The sequence below is a fragment of the Spea bombifrons genome, chromosome 1 (assembly GCF_027358695.1).
Source record: "Spea bombifrons isolate aSpeBom1 chromosome 1, aSpeBom1.2.pri, whole genome shotgun sequence".
NCBI lineage: Eukaryota > Metazoa > Chordata > Amphibia > Anura > Pelobatidae > Spea > Spea bombifrons.
Window position 1 is genome coordinate 160,298,426 of NC_071087.1, and position 23,252 is coordinate 160,321,677.

Genomic DNA, 23,252 nt, shown 5'->3' on the forward strand with positions numbered 1-23,252 from the left:
CCAGAATCCAACACTAGAGGGTCAGAGGTTTAGATGGAATGTAAGAAAGTTTGACTTTACTGAGAAGGTAGTAGATAAGTGGAATAGCCTCCTAGCAGACGTGGCAGAGGGCAATGGATAGGCATATGGATCCTGAATCTAAGACAAGGCCAACGACTGATTAAGGTTTTTTCCAGCAGGGGAAACGGGCCAACTAGACGGGGGGGGGGGCAAATAGTCTGATCTGCCGGCAAATCCTATCTTTCTACTTGGTTTCAAGCCATCTCTCCTCTTGCCAGAACTTAGCCCAACGAAAGGTCGCGCGGTTACATTCTAACAATAACTTTTCGTAGGGTTAGATTATGTGCCCATTTATAACCTACAACGTTACGAATCCACAACACTTAGATACCTTGGCGTTTAATCCCGCGTTATCACCTTTTAGAGAAGTCGTATTTTCCGGTTGATAAAAGGTCGCACAGAAATAGAACCATTATAAAGTCAATATTATTTGTTTAAACTTCAGACGACGTTTTATTATTCGTTGTAAATTAATAAAAATATACACAAGCCGTCGCAATCTCACCTTGGTACAATTGATTTATTATCGGATTCCATTGTTTAGGAGGCGGAATATTAAAACCCATGCCTACAAAACAAAACAACTTTGTCGAACGGCCGGTGAGTTTTAGTTTTTATTAAAAATGGCTTGATCCTAAAAATGATAAAAACGGGGAGGTCGGCTACATTAACAGATCATTCCGTGTTCGGAAATATACCTGCATAAACCCCCCCAAAAAACAAACACCCCAAAAAGATTCCTCAGTGCCTTTAAAAGTTATGGTGTCCCCCTTACCAAATACACTGGGGGATTCTGCCCCTTTTTCCACCCTCCAGCTATTTGCCATGCAGGAGAGACGGTCGGCTGAACACCTCTTGTGCCACGTGGGGTATACTCACCCTCAGCCAGCTGCAGTCCTGGCTCGGTGAGTGTTTGGTGGGTCTCTAATAAGGACCCCACCCCCATGTGGAGAAAGCGCTCTCATTTATTTCAGCATGGTGGGGGATCTTTCCTGCCTCAGCCGGAGTTTCGATAATGTTCGCCAACAGAGAAGGTGATCTACAGCAGCTCTAGAGCTGCAGCTTCTCCTTTGTTTTATTTTTTAAGGTTGGTTTAATGAATGCATGTTAAAGTACTTTAATGTGAATTTGTTCTATACGTTGTAAACCCCTATAAGAATACTAAAACATGTTAAGGCCCCCCCCCTTACAAAAATGTCGTGAATCAAGTTGTGGATTTATGAAGACAAGCAAGAAGGCAATTTCCTTAATTTATTTTATTTTGTGCAGTTCAAACAGCAATCAATCAATGTACATTTAGGTTTTGCTTTCAATACATATGTTGTGCTTAAGGCGTTTTACAGCTTATATTATCACGAGTATCATCTTCAAACAAAAACAAACACTTAAATTACGGTTAGATATAAAAACCAGACACACTGAAATGTTCACTTTTAAACACATGAATTTTTTAATGTTTTTTTTTTTGTTTGTACAGCAGTTTATATGCCACCAGAAAGAAAACACGGATTAACCAATACCATTTAAATTGCATAAAATACAAGCATATTCTTGGCTCATGACCATTTTTTTTTTTTAAATTTAAATTTTTTTTTTATTTTTAAATAGAATGATTTTATATATATATATTATTCGCAGAACTCTGGTGCATCACATATTTGACGTTAAAGGCACTGCCTAAAACCCCTAATGTTTTGAGGGGTACAATCAAGATAGGTATAACAAAAAATAAAAAAAAATAAAAAAAAAAAAAGGTAGAAAAAAAAATAAAAAAAAAAAAATATCTATTTCCCCCCGAAATATACAAGTGAAATAAAAAATAAAAAAAAATAATAAAATAAACACAACAAAAAAAAACAAAAAACAACCCAAAAACCCAAGCCCATTATGCTACGGTCAGGTTATGCGAGTAGTATGCACTTATTTCCCTTTATTTTAGAGCACCTGGAGTTATGGGTTTTTTAATAATTTAACTGCCATTTTCAAACATACTTAGTATGATTACTATTGGCTTATTTTTCTTTACAAAATGCGTTTAAACTCCTCAGGGTGGAAATTTAGAATGAACACCCTTTTCTGCGCATCGCTCGTTACAGATGGAAAGCACCGTATACACCAGCGGCACTATACGCACACTCTCATACATTCCAATAAGCAGGTGATGTGCTTAAAAATCAGTAGAATTAACATATTTAAAAAGTGATCCAGAGCGGAGTTAAATGATTGAATCTATAAATACACGCATTTATATCAAAGTAAAGAAACATCTTTTTTTGGGGGGGGTCAGATATTATTTTTGCCTTTTTCTCTCTTTTCCTTCTTCATGCCGATGTAATAGATCCTGTTGGCCTCCGGGTAAGTAACCTCAGACAAGGGCATCTTGTAAATAGCGGGATTATTTGTGGTGATCAACAAGAAGATGAGAGCGGACAGGCAGAAAGGCCACGTACACGAAGGCAACCCAAACTAGAAGGAAAAACACACAAAAAAAAGTTTAGAATGAACGGTGCCTAAGACCAAGATGTGCCCCCCCCTTTAATATTTTGGTTTAAAATAGTGGATATCATGGAAGTGCCCAAAAGGAGGTCTTCAAAGAAAGAAGACGTCATAGGAGGCTTTCTAGAACCTCTCTTGGGAGGATACCTGAAGCTGATCATTTACCTGCTGGTTAGCAATAGAATAATTCAGATTCCATTGATATATTATATTGATATGATTCAACATATTTCAAATGTCTGTGCATACGCACGCAACAGTACATCCAAACGACAAATGACACAACCGGCCAGCAGATCGGCCCCATTCGGCCCCCGTCTAGTCTGCCTATTTTTCTGCTGTGAAGACCCAGATCTTAATCAGTCGTTGGTCTTGTCTTAGATTCAGGAGCCGTATGTCTATCCCATGCATGTTGAATGCCCTCACTGTATTACCCTCTACCACTTCTGCTGGGACACTGTTCCCCATTATTTACCACTCTTTCACCGATCAATGAAAAATTTGCCTCGTTAAAGTTTATTTTAATTCAATTTTTTTTTAAATAAAAAAAATGTACCCGTTTATTTTTTTTGACAACCATTATTTGTCTTCTGCTTGGAACCCATATCCCAGCATGCACCTGACCTTATCTGAGCAGGTCTAACTTTATACTTTTATAAATCTTTGAACCAGGTTTTATAAAGGGGCAATAAATTGGGGGAATTCTGCGCCTTTGTAAAGAGCTCTGAAGCAGTATTTATGGTTTTTATATAGCGCCATCACATTGCATCTTAATAAAACGCTGGACGGCTACCATAATCAGCAATTTGTTTTTGTGTGTTGATGTGAACGCCAACATCTTATTTTGTGATCTTATAAGAGTTGATTTAGGGCGCACTATTACCCCGAGCCAGCCTGTGATAAGCAGCTCGCCAACTTTTCATATTTTTTTTTTTCTTTTTTTTTTTAAACACTACACAGTCAGTGTAGGAAGAAGTATGTTTTTTTCTGTTTTTCTTTTTTCTTAAAAACACGTGTTAATATTATTGGCAATTTTAAATTGTCTAAATTGTTAAATATTTGCGTTGTCCCCTACTGTTAGTGCTCCGGAATCTACGGGCGCTATATACATGTGGTCAGCACTGCTCCCCCTGCTGTTAAACGAGTGAAAGAGCAAGTCGTGACATCATCAACCAGTTTGTATATAAACTTAGTGTCTGGCCTTTTCACCGAGTCTCAGAACGGGTTACATGTGGATTAGCTGCTAAAACACAAACTACAAAAAACCCCACAACAAACAAAGTATAAAATAATTCACTAATAATTGCAGTGGATTTAAAGAGTCATTGGAGAAATGCCCCTCAAGATTTTATGTACTTACCACGGCCATCATGTTTGCAAGTGCAGCCCCAAGGTACGCACAGAATAAGGCTAAAGAAAAAAAAAAAATATATATAATTATAATACATTTATGTAAAAATCTCATTTTATCCAGTTACACACTCTAAAGATACCTGGGAACTCCCTGCACAAGTGACAGAGAGCCATCCCTCTTTGGCGGCAGTGGGTTGTTGTGGCTTAGTGGGGCCCGCCATCTATATTGGACATGTCTACACGGCTTTCCCATGACCCAGCCACTTGGCTGTGCCCCACACCTGGGCCAAAAGGTGCCAGCCCTCCCCACATGCTTTGCCTGTTCCAGGAAGTGATATCACATCCACTTCCTGAATGCTGCACACAGCACAGAGGAAAACAGACCCCCCCCCCAAAAAAAAACACAAAACAAACACCCTAAATAATGAATGGGGGGCTCCTTGGCCAATTTTCGCACCGGGCCCTGTGTTTTCTGTTAAAAGATGCCTTTTAGCGCTAGGTTTGTGGTAGACTTAGGTCTGAAACATATTAATAATAATAATAAATAATAATAATAATAGCTGTGTTTTGTTGAGGACACCATTTTTTTTTTTATATACCCTCTCATGGAAGGGGTCAGGGTATTTAATGGTCGGGCAGCCGGCTGGTCTCCTGGCGGATACCAAGACCTGGACCACCACAAACCCCATGCAGACAAAACATTAAATTAGATCTCCATTAACCGTCTCTCTACGAGACCTTGGCTTAGAGTCGGCCCACGGACAGCTGAAGACATTCGTTACAAGTTATAAAAAAAAAACAAAAAAAAAAAAAAAACTTTTGCTAGGAACTAAAAACAAGCGACGGAGAAGCAGGAATGTTTAAACAAAAAAGGTCACGTCGTATTATAATATGGTTTTAAGCGTGGTGTGTGATGTTCTAACCCTCACAGTTTGTGTTCACGCACCGCATGAGAACATTTTGGCAGAAGTTCCACTTACCACACGATATCGCGAGTAAATGAGACTGCCAGGTCAGAGCGTAGAACATGCCCCCTACCGCAATGCAGGCGAGAACGGGATTGTAACCCCACAGTCCGAAATAGATTTTCTCAAAAGGTGCGGCCACACTCAGCCCTGAAATAAACAAAAAACTTAATTTATTTCCGTAATTTATATATCCATCTTGCATATATACGCAGAAAGAACGCAACGTACAATAGGGACTCTATTTCTGCGCTGCGGGGAGCATTAGAAACATCATTCTGAGTACTCTTGAATGCAAAAATAATAAATAAGGATATATACATATATATAAAATACACACACTATATTTATACCCCTTCATACCAAGACAAAAAAAAAAAAGTTAAATTAAATAATTTCTGGTGTTCTTAATGTCTTTGGAAATTACCGATTTTTTTTTTTAAACCTATGCATTTATTGCCAGTTTATTACCTGCCAACATCCCCAGAGCCGATCCAATGCCAGCGTGCATACAAATTATCGGAGAGGAGACGAACAGGGCCACCAGGAATATTCCCCCCGTCCACGCGTTATCGCATCCATATACCTGCCCAACGCCAACCGGGACTGCCTTCAGCAACTGGACGGGAAGAAAAGGAAATATTAAACAAAAAAAAAAAATTTATTTAACTTTCAGCTCTATACACAATATTGGGGGTTTTAGGGCTGTAGAACCCTGCGATACCCTCATACCCAGCAAACACTCCGACCTCCTAGAAAAGAGGGAATTGGTCCCCATTGTACTTTCTGAATAGGGCCTCTTGTGCTACTTAGGCCATGTCTGTCCATTAATGAATGTTAGAAGATCTATACTGTATATTTGTCCCAGTTGGCATAGAAAAATATTTATCCTTTTTGAGCATTAACTCCCAGCGCTGTACACAGCAACAACCCCTCCGGCGCTGTATACAATGACCGCCCCCCTCCAATTTTTTCTCCTGACCTGGAGGCCGCCACTGTTATCAGTCATGTGATATTTTTTGTGCTCAATACACCACACTGAGTGGTGGGAGATCTCCTTAATCAGTTTCACATAGAAGGCATCATTGGAAGCATGTTCCATCACACTTTTTAAAGACTTTATTGCATTCCTTTTGAACTTGGGAAACCTCTAATAATCTTTGGTCTCTGATCTTGAGCTTTGCTTTATGACTTAGTTGGTCTCCAAGCTGGTTTGTACAGGTCTCAGCGGTTCAGAGGACAGACTCTTCACTTTACAAGGAGTAAATGATCAACAGATACATGAGGAGTAAACTAGACGTCATGTTTCGATCAATTACTATTCAACAGAACATAATCTAAGTGCTCCTCGCGTTTATATGGCAGTTTCCCGTTATTTGGCAACCCGACATTACGCCTAGGGTTAAATAGTGTAACACTTACCAAAGGCACCTGCACATCAGACCAGGTTATGTTTGGCACGGAGTCTATGGGTTGGATAGCCACCGTAGGGAAGAAGACATTGTAGTGTCCGGTGGCAGCTATGTGCAGGCAGACAGCAATGTTGAAGGGCAGCGTGAAGACAGGAAGGTCCCATTTACCGAGGACGGAGGCCAAGGCACTGGTTAAGACTGGACTGGACATAAAAAGCAATGTTTTAGGACCCCACTCAAACTTTTGTTTTCCATTCCATATTTAAAATGCACCACACAAGTGTATAAACACATATACACATTATATATATATATATATATATATATATATATATATATATATATATATATATATATATATTACACACACACACACACACACACACACACACAAAATAACGAAATTGCCACCGCCCCCCTACTTTAAACCCAAAATGTTTGTTTTTGCACTGCTTTGACACTTAATTCCAGAAGTGTCCCTATGTCATGAGCTCTAGAGCTCCTCATGGGAGGGTGTGTAGCTAAGTCAGGGCTAGCAGAGGATGGGTCGGGGCTGCCCCCCCAACCAACATAACCAATAGAAAAATTGGGACCGGGTGAGACCAGAAACCAAACCCTTCCAGAAATAAAAGGCTGCCCAAGATGGCTTGGTTATCAGCTATGATAATTTCCAGGCCCAAACCCTGGACATCCCGACTTGTCATCTGCTCACCACTCTACCCACTCCAGTGACAATGCCCTAGGGTTCCACATATCTTTGGACAACCACAATACAGGGCATCTATGTATAGAGAATGTTGTGTTACAAGTATACATATTTACACTGCGCACATACCAGGTCATTGACATGACGGTCACGGGAAGAAGCAGCCACCAGTACCAATCTCCTTTGTCGGAGAAGACTGCCATGAGCAATCCCACAAGGGTACCATTGTAGCCATACAATCCCGCTGCGATCGCCGACCTGTAACGAATACAGGAGAAAGTATTTCAACCACATACCAAATCATCAAATTCCTCTACAGATTCAGAGGCATCTCATGGTTACAGCTTTGCCATCATCCCAAAACGGTTATACATGGAAGCAAAACATTGGGGGGGGGGGATAAAAACAAACACGCAAAACTGATGAATTCAGGTTTCGAAGTTACCTGTCTTGGCTGAGAATTAGAGCTGTGAGGGTAGACACGGCTGTGCCCAAGCAGCCTGCGATTGCCCACCATTGGTTCTGGAGGAAGAGGCCAATCACGATAAGAAGTCCACTAAGAGGATTATTTACAAACATCACTTGTGATGTTCCACGTAGAACCCAGTCAATGAACTGGAAAGGGAGAGGTTTATCTGAAACATAAAAGTGTTAGGCTTTATTAGCAATACTAAATAAAATAAGTCAACTTCTGATTTAGTAAATAAAATGTGTGTGGGTAGGACGAAGTCTTTGGGAAATGCTGTTACCTTTTATTGGGTCAACATAGAAAGATGTAGAACCATGTGCTTTTGGGACCTAAGAAGGCCTCTTTATATCAAGATGGAATAAAATCAAAGAGACCCAAGATGTGATTTTTTTTCTGCATTGGTCCAAACATAAATCAAGAGAAAAGCAGTCAACTTTGACCAAGGACTCCATCTTCTCCTGGGCCAACACAACCATATCCATTTCATAACTGGGGAGGGGGTAATACAAGTCCCTCGGGAAAGTTTAGACGTTCTTTGTTAAGGTTAAACTCGGATTTGGCACAGGCCACAAAGACCAATAAAATTTCACCAATTTTCTGGCGTTATGTTTCACCTGCCATTTGAAGGTAGAAACTTCTAGTACTGCACAAGGTATTTCTTCTATATAATAAGGCATGAACCATTATATGCAAACGATACCCCTCTATACCATAACCCCACAATTAATTGGACATCTACTTGGGTCGTACAGTATACAGAGGGTGCTACATATCTGATGAAATTCTAATAATCCATTTTCTCTGATGTGCAGGTGCCTTTGGTAAGTGTTACACTATTTAACCCTAGGCGTAATGTCGGGTTGCCAAATAACGGGAAACCGCCGTATAAACGTGAGGAGCACCTTAATTATGTTCTGTTGAATAGTTATTGATCAAAACATGACGTCTAGTTTACTCCTCATGTATCTGTGGATCATTTACTCCTTGTAAAGTGAAGAGTCTGTCCTCTGAACCGCTGATACCTGTACAAACCAGCTTGGAGACCAACTAAGTCATAAAGCAAAGCTCAAGATCAGAGACCAAAGATTATTAGAGGTTTCCCAAGTTCAAAAGGAACACGTTTCACATGATGCTTTCTACGTGAAACTGATTAAGGAGATCTCCCACCACTCAGTGTGGTGTTCGAGCACAAAAATATCACATGACTGATAACAATGGCGGCCTCCAGGTCTGGAGAAAAAATTGGAGGGGGGCGGTCATTGTATACAGCGCCGGAGGGGTTGTTGCTGTGTACAGCGCTGGGAGTTAATGCTCTAAAAGGACAAATATTTTTCTATGCCAACTAGGACAAATATACAGTATAGTTGGGATTACGCAGCAAGTGGTTTACGGATATTAGATTTCCGCCGTTCGTTCTTGCCCTAAAGGTGAATGCCGATGATTTCGGGAATTTGGGGTAGTTATGAAAGCCTGATTCAGACGTTATTAGAATTTTTGGGTGATCTGTTGTCCAACATCTAGCTGCCGCAGTTAAATCTAGACGTAGCCTCAGACGGGTCTAATTCCCCCGAAAGGTGGTGTGGAACTATGTATTTTTCTATTATATATTTCTGCACCCCGCTTCATACATGCCCTTCCAATCAGTTAGGACACTTTTCGCAACTCCAGGATCTTGCCCCATTCTTCAACAAATGAGTATAATGAAATAAATAAATAAATAAATAATGATAATAATAAAAAAAAAAAAAAAAAAAAGAAAAAAAAATCTACTGACCTGGGGTGAAAACACCACTAGGCATTTGTCTATATACTGTATGGTACAATTTATTTATTTATTTTTTTAATATGTGTATTTGTGTTTAACTACACAGAATGATGGCCAACCTTGGAGATCATGCTTCCAGTCCTCTTACCTTTTAACCAGTCACCAAGTTCCTTCATTTCTCCTGAAATGTAATGAATTGCAGTACAAAAGAGCACCAGGCTCTTAGAACATTGACCAGGATCATCCTCAGTTTTCACCTTTTCTTCTTTTTCCGTTATATTGATTGGAATTTGACTCTCCATGGTTTCCAGTTTCCTATAATTCTAAAAAAAACAAAAACACAAGAAGGTTCTCATAAGCAACGGCCATAGTCCTAGTCTAGCTGGCACTTAGGATGTGATGCTCTGAGAAATAGTAATGTTCTACCATCGTTTTATTTCGTTAGCGTGTACTTTTTCCATGAGAGATCTTTGATCTCGCCAACTGGCCCACCAAGAGAGACTTGACGGACTAAGGCAGGGGTTCTCAAACTGCGGCCCTCCAGCTGCTGCAGGACTACATCTCCCATAATGCTCCTTCAGCTAAGGGGCTGGCTGAGGAGTATGGGAGATGTAGTCCTGCAGCAGCTGGAGGGCCGCAGTTTGAGAACCCCTGGACTAAGGCAACCAATTACCCAATCTCCCAAGTAAGACGGCCCCCGGATCCAGCAGCCTAGGTAACAATTACCCCAATGTCCTCATCAGCAGGACAGATAGTTTCACATAAGTAACAAATCTTTTTAAACAAAAAACAAAAACAACAAAACAAAAAACAGGCTGTTGCCATGGTTTGCTTGGACTTTGGGGGGGGGGGGGAATTCATGGTATTCTGATATTCTATAACCACCCTCTGAAACCTGTTTCGATACCTAAAATGTTGAGGAATGATTTTTGTGAATTTTTTTTTATCCTATTGCCCAACACAGATTATTTCATCAGTTCCAAAATTTGTGTTTACAGCCAAATTATTTGCTTTTGAAAAAAAAAAAAGAAAAAAAAAAAAAAATAACTACTAGTAGATGAAGCAGAAATCCCACGGGCCCGTCACACCTTTCAGAGGAACGGATATAATTTACCGTGCTCTGGTTATTTGAGTAATACGGCCGATAAATACAGAATGCGTCACGTATCACGTTTGTAAACACTTGTCTTTCTCAGGAAGCCACGGCTTTTCACGGCTTCATTGTTAACAGGTTTTGGTGGGTAAATAAATGGGATCCACAAGAGCTCATTGAGGTTTCGCGTATTCACCTCTTTTCCGTTGGTACAAAGAGTACAAAAACAGATTAACTAGAAGTTGGCGTTTTCTACATCTTCCAGTAAGGGATGTTCTCACGGGAGTTGGAACACATTGCAGTAACCGATAATTTTTGATTCCAAACACAACCACCACTTCCCCCCCACCACCATCTAAGACATCATGGTACGGGTTCACTGAACTGGGTGTTTTTAGGACAATTCAAAGTTTCAACTCACAATATGTCTTGAACGTCCAACCAAGGAAAGTTTTTTTCTGGAGGAAGGGTTGAGCTGCCCGGCATAACTGTGGGGTGATTTTCAGAAGCCCCTGGGGGTCAGCTCAGCCCTTCCTTCAACAAGGACTTACCGGTGTTACATTAAATGGGTCTAAGGGGGCTGTTCCAGGCAGCACTCCAAACTGCCCCATCAGACCTATTGAGTCAAAGAGGGCGTCCTCTGCTTTCTCTACTAGAGATCTTCTTCCTTTAGAGTGTATGATGTCATATCCCGACACTCCGCCAGTGGAAACCAGTGCCATTCTCTATAGTACAACTGGGCCAGTTTCAGAGGGGGATCTTTTGATCTCCTAAAATTGGCCAGTTGAGTTGTTTGGCAAACTAGAGAAGCTAGTAGGGCAATCCAGCCATAGGGCTCCTGCAACTTCAACATCATTAAACCTCCAGTTTGGGTTTTACAGCCCATTATTGGCCCCGTAGAGAGGTCTTAAAGTGCTACTATTTAATTAACCCCCCAGCTAGAAGTTACAAACTGCTTCTCATGTGAATGGGCAGCTATTCGGAGGGGTGGGAGGGATCATCACTATTGCCGCTGTACCAACTGTGCTGAAACGAGCCAGCTCAGCACCCAGTCCAGTTGGCAGAACATCAACGAAAACAAGCAAAATAAAAAATTCTATCATAGAATGCAGTTATTTTATCCAGGACCCATAGGGAACGTAGCAGGGGGGCTGGGAAGCCATTTGTTGATTCATGGAAAACAGTAACATTGCCTATTAGCAGGTTCGCAAGGCAGCTTTTGATCCTGACGGGAATCTGCGCAGCTTCACCCAACTCTAAGAACATGGAAAACATCTTAAAATACATCGATGTTTTCCTGCGAGCTGCAGCTGAGAAATTGATTACACGACAGAAAGTACAATAAACTTTAACAATACCCGGAGAACGACTTGGTACTTTATTAGCATTCTGGTTGTGTGGCTGCCCGCTCTCCGTGCATTGTGTTCTAGAGACAATATTGGAACTTTTCCTATGTTAACATTGGCTGCTTAGCCCAATTCTTTCTATAGTCTATTCAATGGATCACAGCAACCGCAGGCTTAATAAAAAATCATTATTTGTGAAACGCGTTAACCCTTCTAATTTCACTCTACAGCCAATATTATATAAAATTTATATTTGTGTGTAAACAAAGGCGGCATTCCAGTGACCCAAAGAGTCCCCCGAACATGGAATGCATATAAAAAAAAAAAAAAAAAAAAAAAAGTACATAATGAGAAATAAAAAAAAAAAAAACAAAAAAAAAACCCATTAAGGAGAAGCTGCAGATCTCCATGGGCCAGTGTTTTGGGCCACCGATTGGCAGGAAAGCGCTTCCATTGAAGTCAATGGGAATGCTTTCTACAAGCGGCGGGTGGTGTCTCGGACCAATCTAATGGTTGTGCCAACTGGCGGTAAGTATATAACGTGCCGGAACACATCGCCTGTACATCGAATAGCTGGGGTTAAGCCAAAAGGATAAATGCATATGGGGGGGATATTGTTCGCCATGTATTTTCAAGGAGTATATCATAAATCAGCGTCATATGCAATAAAGCGATGTCTGGAGTGTCCATTTACGAAATAAGCTGGTAATTTATTCAAATTTTTGTAGAGTTCAGGGTTCAGTATAGAGTGTAAACCCTGCCAAATATATACAAATAATAAAAAAAAAAAAAAAAAAAAAAAATTGGGGACCGAGTGCACATACTTAAAAACTGTTTGCCGTGGGAAAGGACGCTAAAGCTCCCTCGCCGTTGAATTCTGTTGCATCCAACATGGTTTTACTAAACAGATCTGTGAAAAGAAGTGCTGGCTCGGCTTCAGAGCTCTATCAAACGGCACACACAGCTTGTAAACAGGTCCCCGGCGGCGTGGGGGGGGGGGTCACGGTAACCCTCAGAGTGCAAATCAACAGATCTGCGAGAGAACGGAGCTCCGAAGCCCAGATTCACACAAAGCTTTGTAAACAAGTCCGCAGCGGCCGAGGGCTCATCGGAATCCCCGGAGTACAAAATCAACTGGTTCCTCACAAACAGCCTTCTGTATAAAAAAAACAAACAAAACAAACAACTCAAGCGCCAACCGGCGCTTTTATTAAACCTACCTAAAGCTCAGGTACTCGTTTGGTTTATATTATTTAGCTTAAAATATTAGGGGGTTGGGGGGCAGAGTCTCACAAAGCCATAGCTGCCGAAAATCCCAACTGAAGTCACGTTCAAGCGCCCCTAAAGTTTACAGATTAAAAGAAAATAGAGAGAAGAGAAAACACCTGGGCAAAGCGAGAACAGAAGTCATAGTCTAGCCCCTTAAGGACAATGGGCGGTCCCTAAACCCATTGAAAACAATGCATTTTGAGCCCGTACATGTACGGGCTTTGTTATTAAGGGGTTAATTATATTGCTGATAGAATAGCACATCTGTATAAGCACAGCTATCTAGAACTAGTCAAGTTCTCTGCCTTCTCCAGCTCTACAAAAGGAAGCCGGAACCAATCAGCAACTTAAGAGTGGAGAGAGAACGAGGAGGAATAATCATGCGTATCTTAGAACCGGTAGATTCAATTAGTCTTGGCGGTGGAAAAAATACTGGGGGCAGAGATGGCAATTAAGTGGATTCATTAAACACGGCCTGTTGTAGCTCCTAATTCGAGAATATATCTATCTAGAATCATTGGGTTAGGAAATATTTGTAATATGACTTTTTACCCCACCATAAAAGAAAAAAAAAACTTAAACATTTATTTTTCCTCTCTTTTGGGGTGGGAATAATAATAATAATAATAAAAAAAAATAAAAAAATAAATGTAATAGTACAAATATTTACTAAACTATATAAAAATATATCCATTACGACAAAATTAGAGTTCAGAATTCCATCACGTGGACTTTGTGACTGTATTTGACATAATCTCCTATTCTGGTTGAAGACGCTACAAGGAGAACCGTGGACGGAAACCAATATAAGCAAAAGGATCATTATTTGGGAGTTCCAACGTATAATTTCCAAAAACCGAGAAGCCTAGAAACGCCAGGAAAGAAGTCCTCATAGCGAGAGAGCCAACAACCTCAGAAGTCCGCGGCTACCCCGGCCCATCATCGGAAAGAACTTTACAAAGTGACTCACCCAACAAGTCCCAACGTCACGTTCCAGACATCAGAGTCTCCGATCCCGGCTATCCTTCCACAGGGATTATTCTGCAGTGCCAACCTCTACATTAACCCTTGTGTTATCGTCTATAGAATCCGCAGCCCATATGCATATAGCCCAGGGCTACAGCTTGTAAGAGGAGAAGGGGAAGCGTCTGGATCGCAGCTGAAGGCTCCTGAGCTATATTCATGTAGGGGTCAGCGTCCTTGTGCTTTTTATACTGTTCAGCAGGAGACCGTGCCAAACATCTGGCATAGAGCCAATTCCGTCCATACGCGGAAACCTGACATTTGTCAAACTAACAAACATGTTCTTATTTAATTTAAAAAAAAAAAAAAAAAAATAAGCACTTTTTTAACTTTTTTTTTTTTTTTTTTTTTTTAACAAAAATTTTAGAAAAAAAAGAAAAAAAAAGAAGGTTAAAAAGCCGTTTATCTGTGTTTTTCACAGAGCCATGTGCGAGGTAGAGATAGGAGACATTTTTTAAATTTTGTGTCCATTTCACCGTCAGCAAATGAAATAAGGACACCATATAAGATTTTTTTTAGCTACGTTCATAAAATTGTTACATTTACGTGAAATCCATACTCATTGTGAATATACAAATTTATAGACAGATGTAAAAATCCTACTGTAACATTTTTGCTCCATATCCAATAGTATATAAATGTATACACATACACCCGCTCAGATAAAATGTACCTACCCCAGAGTTTGACTTGCGAGAGGTCTGTAGAGTATTTCCTATTTGAATGTCCGCTTTTCGAACAGATATATTATCATTTCCATAAGCGTCATTGAAGTGAATTATTCATTGACTGAAATTTTAGAGTAAGACTACGTATGTATTTAAATCTATCGTATGGGCCAATCAGCCCCAATCCAATGTATTTCCGCATCAATTTGATACAACTAGGTCGTTCCTAAAACCCACCAATAAATAAAAATTATAGGAAAAAAAAATAATAAAAACAAGCTGTATTTTTAGAATTCGCAATTAGGAAAGCAAGACTGCCGCAAGCATTAGATATAGCATTTTTCAAGCTGTATCTATAAGACAAGGGCTGGCATCTAATAGCTCAGGGGGCATGTAAAGCCTAGTGCCCCCTCCCATAACTTAAAGCACCGGCTGACTTATAGAAAAATGACTTAACTTGCACGGCGCCAGGGCCCGTCTTTAGAGAAGCTCGCACAGCGTGAGCTGCCACACTACTACCGCCTTGTCACGTATGTTACCGGGGAGAGAGAGTATGTTAGAGTGAGATTGCAAGTATGAGTGTGTTAGCATGAATGTGTATGTGTTAGAGTGTATTTTTACCAGAAGGTGCCCGTCTTCCCCTGTATGTGACCTCATTGAGCCCCAGGTGTGAACCGGGCCACAGGCTGGCACTTTTTGAAGGATTAAGACCTGCCTAGGGTTTATCTGTCTTTCCCAAAAATAACCCCCCTCCCCAGATTTCCATCAAATTGGATCTGCCGGTTCCAAACCTTACATTTCAATGCAGCTAAAAACGTGTAATACAAGTTAAATGCACTAACACCTTATTGCCAGGGGTGTCCAACCTGCGGCCCTCCGGCTGCTGCAGGACTACATCTCCCATACTCCTCAGCCAGCCCCTTAGCTGGAAGAGCATTATGGGAGATGTAGTCCTGCAACAGCTGGAGGGCCGCAGGTTGGACACCCCTCCCTTATGCATTACCTTCTCTCAGGATCTGGGTTATTAATCATTCCTATTATGTTCCCTCCCCTCTGCTGTTAAGGTGCTGATTGTCGTTAATTGGATAAGGCAGTCTTTTAAGGGGATGGGGGTCCAGACAGAAGATGAAATAATGCTGAAACACTTATTTCCTTTAGTTTAGTAGTAAAGGACTATAAACAGTTAGTTTGGTATGCTGTGCATAAATATATTTCTTTAATGTAACTTACATATTTGGCTAAACACCCTGTAACCATTCCTATTGTGCAAAAAAAAAAAAATAAAAAAAAAAAAAGCATTATAATTTAGTAAATTTGCTGTATACACTTGCAATTCCTCAAATGACCACTTGAGGCATTGAAAAAATATCATGAAATAGTCCAACAACCCGGCATTCTTCATGATGCTACCCCGCTGTATTGCTCTGCCAAGAGACGTCACATTTGCGCAGCTTTTGCGATGACGCGTCCGCGCGCCTGGCCCTTTTGCGTTAATCTGGCCCAGCTCAGTGCACACTGGGATCTATTCACTAAACGCAAATTTTGTAGGGGAGCTTTTGCCTTGGTTTCACTTCACTATAGCATTATGAAGGGCCAACCCTGGAAGAGCTGAGCTGGTCTGACTTATGCAGAACCCCACATTATTTAGGGCCGGCCACGCTCCTCCTGCTCACTATCTCTGGCTCTTCATAATGAATAGTGAACTCAAGGAGCGGAAACACAACTCTTCTGTCAACCCTCCCTTTAGTGAGTACACCCCATTGTGTACATAGGAGGGAGAATGGTGGGAATGCATTAGAGAGGGTAATTGCATGCAAGTGTTTGCCCACAACAGTAGTGTGAAAATGGTCATTTAAATTGCTTTTAAAGTGCGGCCAGTAACGTTATTTCAGTTTTAAGCCAACACATAAATTAATTAAAGAGAGCAACTTTATACACTTACAGAGGTATTGCCCTTCGATGCTAAGAGGCACTTAAAAATACTTGTATGCTCTCAATTAATTAATTCTAAATAAAATAAAAAGTCCTTTTAATGTTTACCCATCTGGGGAGGAAGGGAAAACAAAAAAAAAAAAAACAAAAAAAAAAAAACAAAAAAAAAAAAACAAAAAAAAAAATAAAATTATTTGGATGACAGGTGAGAGAATCAACAAGTCAACGACCAATACACCTGGGTCCGTTAAAGTATCTGCCTCCTGACAAACTGCTCTCACTGCTTAAATGCTGTATTCAGATCTATATCTATCTATCTATCTATCTATCTATATATATATAAAAAAAACAAAAACAAAAAAAAGACACAAAAAACCCCAGTTTTTGAGAAGTCCAAATACAATACACCATAACCCAACAGTATTGCACCAATTGGACTTTACAATTTCTATAGTTGAACAGCGCTGCAGAGCAGTAAAGGATATTCAGACATTCAAATGATCACTAAATAGATTGTAAGCTCACTAGGGTAGGGCTGCCTTCTCCTTCTGTCCCCATATTTGTTAAATATGGGAACGTTGCTGTCACTTTAATTTGTCTTCTTTGAATATTTTTACGGTCCCCTGTTGGAATAGCACTATAAAAGCTGCAGGCGCTATATAAATAAATGGCATGTAATGCAAGGTGACTGGGCAGGCACCCAGAGGTTGGTGCCTGCGGGTTTTTGGGGAAGCTGCTTATTTACCATGCATCAGGAAGGGCAAACCCAAGTGAGGGAAGCCAAAAGAGCTTGGTTTACCCCACATAATGGATAGTATAGTATCTAGAAAGTCACAAACCAACTCAACCATGTACTTGCTATTCCTGCACAATGCTTAGTGAAATCCAGTAAGACAAGCAGCAAGGCTCCCCCAAATGCAACAACCAACTCCTGCTTTAGTGAATAAACCCACCAGGGTCCCATCCAGCAGATTCCTTCATATTTTACCCCAATTCAATGATATCTGGGCATCCTAGTTGGTGCTTTCTCACTGCAACAGTACTGTTAAAATCCCTGCTTGAATACAGGTGACTTCATTCAGAATAAGTTTTAATTTGTGCTTTACAAAAAAAAAAGGACAGTTAATACTGGTACCATGAAATGATTGTGAAACTATTAGAATCCCTGGGGGGGGGGGGAGAGAAAAGTTTCAGGGTCAGCTCATTCAGATAGCACCCAGGCATGAGAAGAAGTTGGCACCATTACCATGGGATAATACTGACAACTTCCAGCTGTGGGGACCTTGGCTCAATGTCTGAAATACCCAACCTATGAGTAACCTGCAGCTACTAACTACCAACCTTGCAGTTTCCCAAAAAAAAAAAAATTCTTTAAATATATGAAAAAATTATATCACAAAGAAAACATGTAAAAAAAAATAAATAAAAAAACATACTAAAAAAATAAAAAAAAAGTAAGCAGGGACCAAGCAGAAGAGCAGTATATACAGTTTGCTTTGAGAATCTTAAATATTTAGAAACATTGTGTTATTTAAGTGAAATATTATTGGTATGAGGTAGATACTTTGTTCTTCAGGCAAGGCTTACCTTAAGAAATAGTTCAGGTCCTTGAGCTGAGCCCTCTCTGCTCTTCATTAGGCTTTGCTGTGCTCTCCAGTACCCCATGGCAGATGGCTTTATACTGTTCAGTCTGATGTCCCTGCCCCTCCCTTCCCATGGCTCATTCTCACTGGACCTTTCCCATTTCCAAACTTCTCCTCTCGCCAGAAACATCCCCCAGATCCCCAAATCACAGGTACTGGCTGCCAGTGCACCCCATCCCACCCCCAACAACCCCCAACAACCCCCAACAACCCCCAACAACCCCCAGGAGGCATTTAAGATACATTGGCAACAATATATCAGTGTATAAATCAGACACCCCATGCTGATCACCCCAGCATAGCATCATATATAGATCTTAAATACATATATGTGCTCTTATTAACCATTAAATGCCTGAATATTGTTCATTTACAAGCTGATTTTCAAATGTTTTATATTTATGTGAATAATAGTTTTATTATGAATAGTTTGTAAATACCAAAAGTTTAAAGGGACCATACATCCAAAAATATACTGCTAGTAATGTTTAATGTCTATCTATCTATAATATGTCTACATATCTATCTATAGATATATCCAGTTATAATATATATATATATATATATATATATATAGTTGCACTTAGCACTGTTGCACTTATAAAGAAAGGTGATGTGACTTGAGTATTTTGTATAGTAAATGTATAATTATTATTATATTAATTTTATAAGACCATTATTTATATGTTCTAAATTATATGTCCAGCACTGACAATCAATTGAATATCTGCTTGGAAATCCAATAGATGGCTCGTAGGCATAGCTGTCAACAGTCCTGAAGTTATCTGGACTGTCTTGGTAAATGGTGGGCTGTTGGTAGCTATAAAAAGAAGCAAAGGGAGAAATATTGCGGGGTCTCTCCAATATTAAAGTAAAATAGCCTATATAGTTCATTCATTTCCAATATTATCGCTTTATGTCTCATGGGCTGGGTTGTAACGGAGAAGAAGGGTTTGCGTGATAATCCCCTGCGCCTGAAAATGCTTTAAGCTGACGGTTGGAATAAATGCTTAATTATGTAATTTAAGTCACATTTTCTAATGGATTGTTTAATGATGTCATAAAAGAAAAGTTTGCGGGGAGTTTTATAATGACCGGCTAAAGGCAGACACATTTTTATAGAATTCTCTTGCATTCAAAGAAAAAAAATAATTCAAAAATATGATATACTTTTACACATCATAGAGATTCAGGGGGGGCAATTACCAATCACAGAAGTCCCATGCAAGGCGATTGCCCCCTGAAAACAAGGGCATCTGGTTACCTTAAAGGGACAGCACTGCTGAAGGAAAGAGCATCCATTGAATTCAATCAGTGCTTTATACGCAGGGGGTCTTCGTTAGACCCCCTTTAGAACCCTTGCATGAGGCAGTGCTAGAGCTGGCAGGTGGTGAGCGAGGAAAAAACAAATGCATTGGAGGTCGTTCTGCGGACTCCCTACATGAATACGCAAGAAACACCGAATCTGCCGGCAGATCGGCCCCATTCGGCCCCCGTCTAGTCGCCCGTTTCTCCTGCTGTAAAGACTTAAACCTTAATCAGTGGTTGGTCTCGTCTTAGATTCAGGAGCCGTATGTCTATCCCATGCGTGTTTAAATTCCCTCACTGTATTACCCTCTACCACTTCTGTTGGGAGGCATTTCCTTTTATCTACCACCCTTTCAGTAAAAGAAAAACTCCCTCACGTTCCATCTAAGCCTCTGACCCTCTCTGATTATGACCCCCTGTTCTAACGCTACCTTTAGAGCCCTTGTTGAGGCTAATTTAGGAATATTACCCATACTGATTTCTATAGCGCCCCATATTCCATAGCACTGTACAACAGGTAACCAGAAAAGGTATATATAGAAACGAGGAGAGCCTGGCTCAAAGAGCTAACTATCTAAAAATGCTATATCTGCCCTACGACACCCAATTGTTGTGAATGGATTTAACCCCTTGCTATCCCTGCCCTTTATATCAGAGAACACATAGAATTGTACAATGTGCGAACAAACCATTCTTTTTGGCTTTTAATAAGCTCTTTGTACTAAACCGGGTGAAATCGGCCTGTTATTCAAATAAAAGCTTTTCTATTTACCAAAGAGATAAACCTTTTGGCCGTTCGGCAGCTGAGGAATTATAAATTAGGGTGGATCGCCCTGGCCTGATCTATCTGCCCTAATGCACTTATTACATTTAAAGGGGCAGCCATGCGCAGGATTTCTTTCAGGGATTAGCGCGATAACGCGTGTGTTGTGGCACTAAATATCGTTTCCCCATAAACGTGTGGTTTTGTTTTGCTTTCCCCGCGGCTGCATCCTAAGGAGTCTGGCAGCACCGCTGGGATTTTGGAAGCAGTGCATGCTCGGAAGGCAATGGTAATGCATATTCATGCGCAGCTGTGCATCTTCCCCTAGTGGCTGAGTTCAGACCTGAGCCTGATTGTAATGGTTAGTGTGCACGGTTATAGAAGCGGAATGATCTGCTTAACTCTGCAGAATGTTTCACATTGAAACACTCTGCAGGGCACAGCAAGGCTTCAGAGGTAAAGGAAGAATTCGTTATTGGGGTAGGTTAGCCAGACCACAAGCTTGCCTTCTTAACGTTGCATGCAAGCTGAGCCACCCAACGTAAAGAGAGTCTTATGTACAAAATTATTCATTAACATGGTTTGCGCTCCCCTACTCTTGTGCCAGGCATGTTTATTTTACTGAAAGGGTGGTAGATAAGTGGAACTGCATCCTAGCAGAAGTGGTAGAGGGTAATACAGTGAGGGGTTAAACATGCATGGGATAGACATACGGCTCCTGAATCCAAGACAAGACCAGCAACTGATTAAGGTTTAAGTCTTTACTACTAAATGGTTCTGGGTCTGATGGCAAATTATCTGTATGACTTTCATAGTTGCAATTTTAGTCATCAGCCCTAGGGGGCGCATGTGCTGAAAAAATAGAAGATCCCTAATTAGTAGTTTACATTACTCATTTACTAGTAAAGATGCACAAACAATTTAATATATATATTATATATATATATATATATATATATATATAATGTATATTAAATTATATATATTATATAAATATATATTTTTTATACATTATTACTTGACCGCATAATACTTTTTTTTTTTTTTTATTTCTTCCTCTATCCTAATCCTTTTCATTTCTATTTCCACCCCAAATATGACACATCTAATAAAATTAGCCATGGCATGTTACTTCCTGCTGTAGACCGCTACTCCCATTTGGCTAAATGAGCATGATGGGAGTTATTAATCATACCAAAAAAAAAAAAAATAAAAAAAAATTCTCATTCTTAAATATTTTATATATATATATATATACACACATCATATATTTCATAGCATCTTTATTTCTGTTTATTATGTGGTTATAAGCTAAAAATCAAAATATGATTTAACCCTTTCTCAATTTTTTTTTCCCCAGACACCGTCAACTATTTTCTGTCTGCCCTGGTTAATTATCAATACATTTCTAGGTATCCCAGGTTGTTTTTTTATTTATTTAATTTAAATTCTTTACATAAAACATGAACTCTTTCTAATGCCAAGTGGGTGAAAAGGTTGCTTTTTGGTACTACTCGTAACACTCGGGTATTGAAAGGGTCAACGGCTTGGGTTAATACCACTTGACTAATTCTAAATGTCAGGAAAGGCAGCAGGCTTTTCAGTACTTTTCCAAAACGATGCAAGAGAGAGAGATGCGTTTAGTTAAAGGTGCCCACCCTGCTAGAATCGTCGGCTACTCGATATGATCTCATATTTAAGATGATGTCACTTACGTTGTGTCCAGAAACGAGCATAAGAGGGGTCCGGCGGATGCGCTCGTTTACGCTTTCGTAACTAGGAGGTTTGATAGCTCCTGAAACTGCATGTTCAGCAGCACCGGCTACTAGGATCAGTGTCACATGCGCTTGTATTTCTTACAAAACCTGGAACAATGCATTTTTTTGTGAGAGTAAGAGGCGGGGTTAGAGTCTGGACGCAGATCAATCTAAGGAATGTTGAATTTTTCCAACATTGGGAAAAAAAAAAAAAATCAAAAAAAAAAAAAAGGTATTTGATTCCTTTCTGTAAAATATATCCACGGATCGGCTGCAGACAGAAGTCACTGGGGTTTGGAACAGGAGCTGCTTAGATAGACCGCCAGGAATGATTTTATTATATTTAAATGCATAATACCTTCCACGTGTCCCTGCTTGGTATGTAAGTCCCTCTTTGGGACCCATATCAGTCCTTGGGACCCATATCAGTTCTTCTTCACCTCTGTCCTTCTTTTCAAAGAGCGCAGAATGTTTGCTGGGTAACACAAGGTTCTACAGCCTGAATGATAACAATAATTTCGATAGATAGAGCCCGGAATGGCTTCGTTTCAGTTACATTGTTATCAATGCCCGGGAACTCTAAGGGTTTCTCAGGGTTTTTTGCCCAAATCTCAGGGTGAAGGGGCAGAATCCCAAGGTCACATAGTTTGGAGCCGACTCCTTCCTATTCTGCCCGGCTGGGATCATATCTACATGAGTTCCAACTGATGCTTTTGCTACCAGTGTGTTATGGTTGATATCCCTGCTTGAATGCAGGTGACTCGATTAATTGTATCTTTAAATAATGACAAGTCAAGATTTCCACGAAGACAAGTATTAGAGCCAATTGGGTAACACGTTTGGCCAATCGTTGCCCCCTGATCATAACTCTTGAAGTAGTAGACCAGGAGATATTACTGAACTAAGGTTCTGATCATCTTCTCCCTACCACAGATGGATGTGATAACTCTGACAAAGACCAATAACTAATTGCCCTCTACACACTTTTATGGTGGTTCAGGTGATGCACAGGGCTTTTTTTGCGCTGGTACGCCATGGTACCTTCACCCTGACTGTTTCCCCAGGAAGTGGATTGATCTGACCACCAAAGGTTCCTGGAGGTCCCTGTAACTGGCCCAAATCTGTTTCAGTGCTCCCTTGCGGTGCACCAACTATTGATGCTGAGTGTCAGGATATGATGTCATATTCCGACCTTCAGCGCTGGAGAAGCACACAACACAAGGG

General features: G+C 40.3%; 1 protein-coding gene across 2 annotated transcripts; it reads right to left on the minus strand.

The window, feature by feature from the left end:
- Window positions 1-2,341: 2,341 nt before the first annotated feature.
- Window positions 2,342-18,213, minus strand: SLC14A1 (solute carrier family 14 member 1 (Kidd blood group)). Of its 2 annotated transcripts, none has more exons than XM_053457971.1 (9): window positions 18,145-18,213; window positions 9,375-9,549; window positions 7,438-7,627; window positions 7,122-7,250; window positions 6,297-6,489; window positions 5,346-5,493; window positions 4,890-5,024; window positions 3,917-3,966; window positions 2,342-2,526 (listed from the first exon to the last, which is right to left on the minus strand). In XM_053457971.1, the coding sequence occupies exons 1-9, from the start codon at window positions 18,190-18,192 to the stop codon at window positions 2,344-2,346; spliced, it is 1,251 nt and encodes a 416-aa protein (XP_053313946.1). In that variant the 5' UTR covers window positions 18,193-18,213; the 3' UTR covers window positions 2,342-2,343. The 2 variants fall into 2 exon arrangements, with proteins under 2 accessions (XP_053313946.1, XP_053313947.1); XM_053457972.1 differs by lacking the exon at window positions 18,145-18,213 and adding an exon at window positions 13,905-14,212.
- Between the last annotated feature and the right edge of the window lie 5,039 nt (window positions 18,214-23,252).